This window comes from Pristiophorus japonicus, chromosome 8 (genome assembly GCF_044704955.1).
Source record: "Pristiophorus japonicus isolate sPriJap1 chromosome 8, sPriJap1.hap1, whole genome shotgun sequence".
In the NCBI taxonomy this organism is placed as follows: Eukaryota; Metazoa; Chordata; class Chondrichthyes; family Pristiophoridae; genus Pristiophorus; species Pristiophorus japonicus.
Genome location: NC_091984.1, coordinates 35,815,798 through 35,826,437, shown reverse-complemented (window position 1 = coordinate 35,826,437; position 10,640 = coordinate 35,815,798). Strand labels below are relative to the sequence as shown.

Below are 10,640 nucleotides of genomic sequence, written 5' to 3'. Positions count from 1 at the left end.
TACTAGCACCTGATGTCAGGGTAAATGGATCAGTGATTGTTGAACTCAACGCCTTGCACCATCTTCCAATTATCATTTAAATGGTTGCTATACTTCCTCCAAGTGATTACACTTTAAAAGTACTTAATTGGCTGTAAAACACTTTGGGACTTTCCGAGGCGTTATATAAATGCACATCTTTTGATTTCTATTTTGCAGCATCATTTATAAATTTCATTAAACATTATTTCCACGTCTTACACATCTACTCTTTCAAACTCTGAAGGTAGACCAAGTTAACATATGATGCAGCAAAGTTTAGTTCAAATCATAAGCCACTTTAATCTAGTGGGTAAAACAGAGCAATGGGATTGATGAGCGTCATTGAAGCACTATATAAATACAAGTTGTCATTGCAGCCACTGGCTACAATCTGTATAACTTCTGTTCGCATACGATCACAAAAATAAACCACGTACCAGCCCACTTCACTGAGACATCTAACTCAACTTAAAAGCAGGTCACTCCCTTCACAGCACCTTTGCTGCTTTCTATGTGCTGATTTTTAGCACCCACTCACAATCAAGATTTCCAACCCCAAGGTACAAAGTGTTTTTCTGAATAATTGTACATAGATAATGAATTGTCCATTGTTGGGTTCTGAGAAAAACATTTTTTCATCTCATTGTCATTGGTCATTAGTCTACCGATTCACAAGCCAGCATGGGGTCATCTCGAAAAACCAACCCCTTTTACGCAAGCTTTTGCTAAAAATAAAATCTCAACACAAACCATGTCCAAGTATTTTCTGTGAAAAATTGGTCAGAGTCCTGAACCATGACAATCTCTTTGACATCTTGAACACACAGCCTTGTAATCCTCTGGCACAACTTCCATAATTGAAGGATGTTTGGCAGATTGTGTCCAGAGCCTCTGCTATTTCCTCTACAGCTTCCCTTTTCATTTTAGGATTCATACCATTATCACCCCAAGTCTTTTCCACTTTGGAGTTCCACCAACTATTAGCTCCCACCCTGTTCTAGATTCCTCTAGTTGAGGAAGTCTTTCCTGATCATCTCTGTAAATTTCCCTTATTACTTTAAACACTTCAATTAGATCATAGAAACATAGGAATGGGAATAGGCCATCTAGCCCCTCAAGCATGATCTACCATTCAATGAGATCATGGCTGATCTGTGACCTAACTCCATATGCTCGTCTTTGCCCAAATCTCTAAATACCTTTGGTTAACTGGAATCTTTAAATCTCAGATTTAAAATTATCATAGGTGGTCCCTCGAACGAGGATGACTTGCTTCCACGTGAGTTCACAGATGTTTCAATGAAGGACCCGATGCTCCAAACCTGAACTCTAGTTGAAAGGGTGGAAGATGCCTGTGCGTGGATATTTTTTTATATAAACGTGTAGTTACCGTCGCACATCAGCTACCACATGGCTTGACAGAGCTAAGCCTTTATCCAGTGGCAAGGGTTAGCCAGGAGAACTGGAGACCTGCTCTGCTGCATGGACCTAGTGTGCACACAAAACGCAGTGTGGGCTGGCCTTCTTGCCTTAACAATTGAACCAGCATCAACTGCCATTTACAGGAGTGTTCCAAACTTCTACCATCCTTTGTGTGTAGAAGTTTTTCCTAACTTCACTCTTGAAAGGCTTAACTCAATTTAGAGGACTATGTCCTCTCGTCCTAGATTCCCTAACTAGCAGAAATAGTTTCTCTATCTACCCTCCATTCCCCTGAATACCTTGAAAACTTCAATCAAATCACCTTGATCTTCTAAATTCCAGGGAGTTCAACACTAGTTTATGAAATCTCATCTTGCAATTTAACCCTTCAAGTCAGGTATCATTCTAGTAAATCTACAATGCACACGCTCCTAGGCCAATATATCCTTCCAAAGGTAGTGCCCAGAACAATATCAAATTTAACAGCCATAATTATGCCCCCAATAATGGATTCTAGCAGTTTTCACACTATTGATGTTAATCTTGTGGTCCCTCAATAGGACTGTCGCTATGGCAACTAGGAGGAACCAAATAGATAGCAGTTACTTCATAGAAAAGCAAATATTGGAGGGGGAATTACCAGAGCTTCTTGTGAACCATCTAATAAAATGATTTCAGAGCAGGATTTTTCAGGAATCTCATGGAAAAAAGGGTGGCGGGTGGCGCTGATAATATAGTGCTATGGAACCATTCATGGGTGCACTTGGGAAATCTCCCAATATCCTACATGGTCAGTCTGTCCCTGTTTTAGAGCAGTATGGGCAAAGTTTGGGAGCAGGTCAAACACATGCCAACAATGGACAGGAAAAAGCCAGCTAGCCCAACAGGCTTGTACCATACAGTCATGGTGCAACATGCAGACACTATAACCCTCATTTGCACCCTCCCTTAAAGAGCCAGTCACACAAAGTCCTGGGGAGGTCACCTCTTAGTGCTCTCTTCAGAGGAGTGCATGGCACAGGGAAAAAGTGAAAATGAAGGAAGTAAAAAGATCATATGAAAAATAGTTTTCACTTTGCTAGCTTGGAGTGGATTTCATGATTACATCTGCTGTTTATAGGAAATGTCCAATTAATTGTGCCGCTATTTGTAAATAAACATGGTTGGGTTCATATTCAGTTAACATATCTCCAAATTAACCAGAATTTTCCAAGAGAATGTTTAAACTCTAAATCAAAAGTGAAATACTGCAGCTGCTGGAAATCTGAACAGAAAATGCTGGGAATCCTCAGCAGGTCAGGCAGCAGAGATCGAGAGAGAGAGAGTGCGAGAGTGCGAGAGAGAGAGAGATTGAGAGAGAGAGATTAAGATTGAGAGATTGAAGGTCAAAGACCTTTCGTCAGAAGGTTTGATGAAAGGACATCGACCTGAAACATTAACTCTGTTTCTCTCTCTCCACAGATTTTGCCTGAGCTTCTGAGTATTTCCAGCATTGTGTGTTTTTATTTTATTTTAAACTCTGTGCCACACTCCCTCGGCTCCACCATTGGCAACTGCTCTTTCAACGATTACTCCTTTGCCCCCCGGAACACTTCCCTCAGATCGCTCCACCTTGCCATTACACGCTCCATTTTCAAAATTTCCTGAAAACCCTGCTCTTTTACTATGTCCTATGTTCCCATCCGCTTTTTACTTTCCCTTTCACCCTCCTACTTGGCACCAGTCTTTCCTCCACCTTGGAAAACATTTCAAGACATCCTCCAAGGACAGAATTTTTTTTTTATATAAAGCATTTCAAAATATTAAAAATTAAAATCAGTCATGCTGCTTTATCAAAGCTTAGATTTAATATACATCATATACACAGACTTTGCTATACAGGAAGAATGACAAAAGTATTTTTCTGATAATTTAAGGGCTAAGTTTAGCACCATTTATGATTAAAAAAATTATCAAGCAATGTAATGCACAATGGTCCTGCAATATCTGGTAGTTGCTGTTTGAACAAAATATGTATGATTCTGTTCAAGTGCTGCTGACAGTATCTAGAGCTTTGGCATTTTCATTTTTATTGTATGATCATTAATGAAGAAGCGTTGTGTGAGTGACCCTGCATTTTCTGCTTATGCTATCTCACAATCATGTCAAAGAAACACATTCCTCAAAAAAGGTGGGAGGTCACCACTATTGAAAATATGAGCAGACATGAGATAGGACAAGAGGGAGCTTGGTTGCAATTTCTCCTGTAATCGAAGAACCTTAGAATAATTATGGTCAAGGCTCACACATGTATAATGGCCAGCTGGGCTAGACTGAGGAGGATGACTGTCATCCCTTGGAATGAAATCCCAGCAACTGAATCAGGAGAGGTGGAGGAAAATTGGCAACATACAAGAGAGGAAAAAAATGGAACCACACTTTATAAAAATATACCCAAAATATATACCGAGTCATAATTTACTTCATCATTTTATCTGCTGTAAACATGGAGCTGTGATGACATCACCAGGGACATTGACCTGGAGGAGTTGCTGGTGTGAAAGAGCTACATTAACTGCAATAGATACAGGATTTTCTCCTCGAACAGGCAATTTCTGCTGTTTATGCAATTTCCACTTGCCTGCAGTATCAGTCTCAGTAACTCTTTCATCAATTCCCCAGATGATATCAAAATGCTATTTGTAGGAAAATATTAAACCAGAAAGAGAAAATAAAAGAAACACAATCATTACCCAATTCTTTGTAACTCATTTCAATGCGCGTGAAAAATATAATTGCATCTGGGGGATGTGTGTACTGGTAGCCACACTTAATTGTTTAAAAAAGTTTCCTTTATCTTCAGAAGGCACCACTGCCCACAATTGCTCTGCTAACGAGTAGGATTTTGGCAGGATAAGAGGGGGCCTGGTTGTAATTCCTCCTTGTGTTGCAGATCTTGCTGCAACACAAGTAGTATTCATTGTGCAAACAAGGACACGCTTCTGAATGCAGCTCAGCTTTCTTTGTGTTGGGAGATCTCCAGTTAGGGGACAGCTCACACTTAAGGTCTTTCTCTGTTGTGATATGGTGATGTTGAGCTGATGACGGTTGATATATATCCGACAGTCTCTATTGCAAATTTCATTTTAAGTTTGCTCAATCCCCACGAGGAGAGCTATCAGAAATGCCAAGTTTCCACACAGGTACACAATCAATATGAGAAATTTGAGCTGTAGAAGAAAGGGGAAAATCATCACTAAATCAAACATACAGCAATTCTTGACTTCTTCAAAATGGGTTAACCAACTGCATTCAGTTTAAAATATATTGGCAACTAGTTGGTGGATATTAAGAACCTGTATTCCCAGAAAGAGCTATGGCTCAATAACTCACTAATATTACATCCCATCAACTCTTCCAATTGCTCAGCTGGTTAAAGGTAATGAATAACATAATCATACAGCCAGGTCCCAAGTTAGCAGTTCTCAGTTGAGGCAGTGGTAGGAGTTGCTACAAGTGGCCTCAGCACCTCTGCGTTAGAGGAGAGAAAATTGACCACGGTTCTCACTCCTGATCACTATCCAACAGCCCCTCTTGGAAAGTCTGCATGCAGGAACAATACGGGCAGGATTCTGTTCCTGTGTGATACTGCCTTATGGTCAAATAACCTGCTAACACTTCACTATCTAAACTGAGCACTGTGGATTAGACACCTCTATATCTCTTGTTCAAATAAATCCCGGATGATGAGCTGAAAGGCGATAAGTCTCCATCCAGTGCCAAGTGCCAAGTGAGTATGAACAAAACCTGCCACCAATTTCCAGCGAATTATTCATCTCACTTACTGAAGGGAAGTCCTGTGTAACAAATGTCGAGGTGATCTGAGGCACGATGATGGGGCAGAATAGACGGAGCTTTGCTCCATATCCAACCTGGATGTCCTTGATGTTGATTAATAGCTGCCTGAAAAAGAACATGTTCCATTCACTAGCATGGTGTCAGCTTGGCGTAGTGAAGGCATTCCATTGGAGTCAGAAGATTGTAGGTTTAAGTCCCACTTCAAGACTCGAACACATAAATCTAGTCGGACACTTCCATGCAATGCTGCATGGTCAGGGACTTCATCCTTAGGAGGAAACTTATAACCAACGCTCCATCAGGTGGATGTAAAATATCTGATCTCAGAATTTGAGGGACAGACAAGGGAGTTCTTCAGATTTAACATTTATCCCTCAACAAATACCATCAAAACAGATGAAATAGCCAATATCTCATTGCTGTTTGTCGGATCTTCTTGTGCACAAATTGTCGGTTGCATGTGCCTACGTAATGACTGCACTTCAACAGTAATTCATTGCCTGTGCAATCCTTTGGGACATCATGGGGAGGGAAGAAGCACGACATCAATGCAAGTTCTTTGTTCCTTCCAATAGCCCTCATCTCAATAAGCACAAAGGAGGTACACAAAGAATTGTGGCTTGGGCAAGGTACGAGAGGATGACTGGCACCCGTGGGACTATACTCCAAACACCTTAAAGGAGAGGAGTAGGGGAAGCAAAGAGACAACTGGAAAGGAAAAACCCAGCATTCATCTGGTAATGATACTAATAATCCTTGAGGAGTAAGGAACCTTGAACTGTTGCTTTAATTTGCACTTTGTCCCCCTACCTCAAAATAAATGTGCTAGAATGCTCACAAGTAGCTGAAGATAAGTTATCTTTTAATACATAGTGCTGCTTTCAATCATTGCTGATCATATAAAGATTTTGTACCTAAAGAAATATTGCCATCCAATGTACAACACTGCACATATTTGTTGTCCACATGGTCACTGCGGTCTTCTGAAACTCATTTTGATCAGGGGGTCGGAGAGGAATTTCTCAGAATTTAATTTTATCTAAATTGGCACAAGGCTTTATTATCTGGGGCTTTGTCTCTCGCAGGCAATTAGATGGCTGTTGATGGATGGGGAGCATTGGGGATCATGATGCTCAGTGCAACATTAACATAAGAACATAATAAGAACATAAGAATTAGGAATAGGTGTAGGCCATCTAGCCCCTCGAGCCTGCTCCGCCATTCAACAAGATCATGGCTGATCTGGCTGTGGACTCAGCTCCACTTACCCGCCCGCTCCCCATAACCCTCAATTCCCTTATTGGTTAAAAATCTATCTGTGACTTGAATACATTCAATGAGCTAGCCTCAACTGCTTCCTTGGGCAGAGAATTCCACAGATTCACAACCCTCTGGGAGAAGAAATTCCTTCTCAACTCAGTTTTAAATTGGCTCCCCCATATTTTGAGGCTGTGCCCCCTAGTTCTAGTCTCCCCGACCAGTGGAAACAACCTCTCTGCCTCTATCTTGTCTATCCCTTTCATTATTTTAAAATGTTTCTATAAGATCACCCCTCATCCTTCTGAACTCCAATGAGTAAAGACCCAGTCTACTCAATCTAACATCATAAGGTAACCCCCTCATCTCCGGATTCAGCCGAGTGAATCGTCTCTGTACCCCCTCCAAAGCTAGTATATCCTTCCTTAAGTAAGGTGACCAAAACTGCACGCAGTACTCCAGGTGCGGCCTCACCAATACCCTGTACAGTTGCAGAAGGACCTCCCTGCTTTTGTACTCCATCCCTCTCGCAATAAAGGCCAACATTCCATTCGCCTTCCTGATTACCTGCTGCACCTGCAAACTAACTTTTTGGGATTCATGCACAAGGACCCCCAGGTCCCTCTGCACCACAGCATGTTGTAATTTCTCCCCATTCAAATAATATTCCCTTTTACTGTTTTTTTTCCCCCCAAGGTGGATGACTTCACACTTTCCGACATTGTATTCCATCTGCCAAACCTTAGCCCATTCACTTAACGTATCTAAATCTCTTTGCAGCCTTTGTGTCCTTTACACAACCCGCTTTCCCACTAATCTTTGTGTCATCTGCAAATTTTGTTACACTACACTCTGTCCCCTCTTCCAGGTCATCTATGTATATTGTAAACAGTTGTGGTCCCAGCACCGATCCCTGTGGCACACCGCTAACCACCGATTTCCAACCCGAAAAGAACCCATTTATCCCGACTCTCTGCTTTCTGTTAGCCAGCCAATTCTCTATCCATGCTAATACATTTCCTCTGACTCCGCGTACCTCTATCTTCTGCAGTAACCTTTTGTGTGGCACCTTATCGAATGCCTTTTGGAAATCTAAATACACCACATCCATCGGTACACCTCTATCCACCATGCTCGTTATATCCTCAAAGAATTCCAGTAAATTAGTTAAACATGATTTGCCCTTCATGAATCCATGCTGCGTCTGCTTGATTGCACTATTCCTATCTAGATGTCCCGCTATTTCTTCCTTAATGATAGTTTCAAGCATTTTCCCCACTACAGATGTTAAACTAACCAGCCTATAGTTACCTGCCCCCTTTTTGTTTTTTTAAACAGAGGTGTTACATTAGCTGCTTTCCAATCCGCTGGTACCTCTCCAGAGTCCAGAGAATTTTGGTAGATTATAACAAATGTATCTGCTATAACTTCCGCTTACATTATTGTATGGGACAGGCTTGATTGACCAGCTTGATTTACCTGTGTCATTTTCGTATATTCAGAAATGGCCCATCCTCTGTTTTTGATCTTTACAATGTCAGCTTGAATTGGGGACAGGAGTGGGGGGGTGGGAGGGAGGTGATGTTGGGCGTGAACTATGCTACAGAATAGTTGGATAACTGCAGCTTAAGTTACGAGAAGCCTGTGGTCATAGATTCATAGAATGGTTACACAACACAAGAGGCCGCTATTTGGCTCGTTAAGCCCGTGCCGGCTCTCTGCAAGAGCACTTTAGCTAGTCCCACTCCCTGCAGCCCTACAAATTTTTATCCTTCAGGTGCTTATCCAATTCCCTTTTGAAAAGCACAATTGAATCTGCCTCTACCATCCTCTCAGGCAGTGCATTCCAAATCATAACCACTCACTGCATAAAGGAGTTTTTTCTTACATCGCCTTTGGTTCTTTTGCTAATCACCTTAAATCGGTGTCCTCTGGTTTTCGACCTTTCTGCCAATGGGAACAGTTTCCCATTGTCTGGACCCTTCATTATTTTTAAACACCTCTATCAAATCTCCTCTCAACCTTCTCTGCTCGAAGAACAATAACCCGCATTCTCCAGTCTATCCATGTAACTGAAGTCTCTCATCCCTGGAACCATTCGTAAATATTTTCTGCACCCTCTCCAAGGCCTTCACATCCTTCCTAAAGTCCAGTGCCAAGAATTGGACACAATATTCCAGTTGAGGCTGAACCAGTGTTTTATACAGGTTCATCATAACTTCCTTGCTTTTATACTCTCTGCCTCTGTTTATGAAGCCCCAGGATCCTGCATGCTTTTTTTAACCACTTTCTCAACCTGCCCTGCCACCTTCAATGATCTGTGCACATATACCCCTAGGTGTCTCTGTTCATGCACCCCCTAATGTACTTTTGGGGCGACTACACAGAATGATAGTGTGACATCCCAACACCATTTCAACTTGTTACTGCTGTGACAACTCTATTCATTTGAACTCAGCAGGGGTCATTGGCAAGTTAGGCTGGTGGATTCTGCCCGGGAGACATTTGGGGGGGGGGGGGGGGTGCGAGTGTTGGGAACATTAGTCAGTCAGTGTGACTAAAACCTGACCAGAGCCAGGCTTGCAGAGAAACAAGATGTTGTGCAGGAGGTCAAGCTGCAAAAAGTAGGCACAGTAAATTCAGCTCCGGGTAAAAGGACAGATTGCAGAGCAGCTATTCGGTTTAAGTTAAGTATGATGAGTGGAATACTGTGGTGTCTTCATATTTTATATTAAACAAGGTTAAGTTACATCAATTGGACTAAATGAATCTGATCATAACTGTTGCTCTTTATGGGCATCTTACTATGGAATAAAGTAGCTTACATGATTTTAATCAATTGAAGAAATACATGCTTGAAAGACACGAGTAGATGGTCTAGATTGCTATTATTATGTCCCTGGTTATTGTACAAGTAACTATAGAGCAATGTGAATGAACTACCATAAAGGCAAGATACTCAAACCGCTTAAGGGAGTGACTGATGTTACTGAACCAAGAAGCTATCTATCTACGGCAGACCTGAATGTGTAACACTGATATCAGATTCCTTCTGTAAAGGCAGAGATACATGTTGCAAGACTGGCTGTTCAGATAAGCAAGAGTTCAGCTACGCTGGGTGCGTAAATGAATAGCAGGGCACGAGAGCCACAAGTTGAGAATGAGTGTTTCTGGGACATAACATTGCCCTCAATTTGACTTTTGGCCTTAATCAGAGGTTTCATTTGAATAAGTAGGTTTACGGTCTTCTAAAAATCGAGCAGCTTAGCGCGCTCTTATACGGATTGTGATTACCAGGTTTCTGTGAATTTTACCCCCTAATATACACTTTTTACAGGCACGAAGTAATTAGTCAAATAAAACACAGTACCTTTTTCAGTTTGCTGTACAAAGCTGAAAAGACAAGAAATGTAAAGGACACCGTTAGTTTCCATCATGTATTCTGTATATTAGTTGATGTGAGACTTTGTCAGTTTAAAAAAAATCAAAGCTGAACTATTGCATACCATTTTCTTTGCAACAGCAAAATGTGAGAAGCAGGGTGTGGGCAAGAAATTCCCATCCAACAAATCCTCCCAGGACCTTCACCGGCCACTTATTTGGTGCTACATTTATTAGTATAAATCCGAGAAAGAGAGTCGCCACTAGAAGGAAGGGAGAAAGTAATAAATATATGAGAACGTTTCAAGGAAGGAGAGATTTTCTTTTAATAAAAAATAATCTGTTTAAGTTTTCATTTTAAAATTGACAGAAAAACAAAAAAAACATTTAAAAATGTCAGGAATTTCTTTCATCCATTCAGCTGCCGTAACTCCAGCAGAATCCCCTCCGGGCCATCTCCTGATCCTCCACTGAAATTATTGTAGCCGATTGGGAAGGCTTTGTTCCTTTCTTACACCAGGTCACCATAGCCTTGAAGTTACATTCTGATTAATAGTACAAACGGTAATGTATCCCCATGTAGCTCTTGCCTTAATGAAGGCATTAATCCATTTAAAATAAATATTCACACACACACTATCAATGCCTAAGTATTATGAATAAATGCCAAGAAATCTTTTACATACATAAAGAATTAGGAGCAGGAGTAGGTCACACAGTCC

General features: G+C 41.2%; 1 protein-coding gene across 2 annotated transcripts in view; it reads right to left on the bottom strand.

The window, feature by feature from the left end:
* Positions 1-3,268: 3,268 nt before the first annotated feature.
* The window catches only part of LOC139268469 (putative ferric-chelate reductase 1), a 63,163-nt gene continuing 55,791 nt past the window's right edge, over positions 3,269-10,640 (bottom strand). For both annotated transcript variants that reach the window (XM_070886671.1, XM_070886672.1), the window contains exons 14-16: positions 10,044-10,181; positions 9,908-9,930; positions 3,269-4,652 (exon numbers count right to left, since the gene is read on the bottom strand). In XM_070886671.1, coding sequence (XP_070742772.1) covers positions 4,569-4,652; positions 9,908-9,930; positions 10,044-10,181 — 245 coding nt within the window. In that variant the 3' untranslated portion in view covers positions 3,269-4,568. The remainder of the gene's footprint in view (positions 4,653-9,907; positions 9,931-10,043; positions 10,182-10,640) is intronic.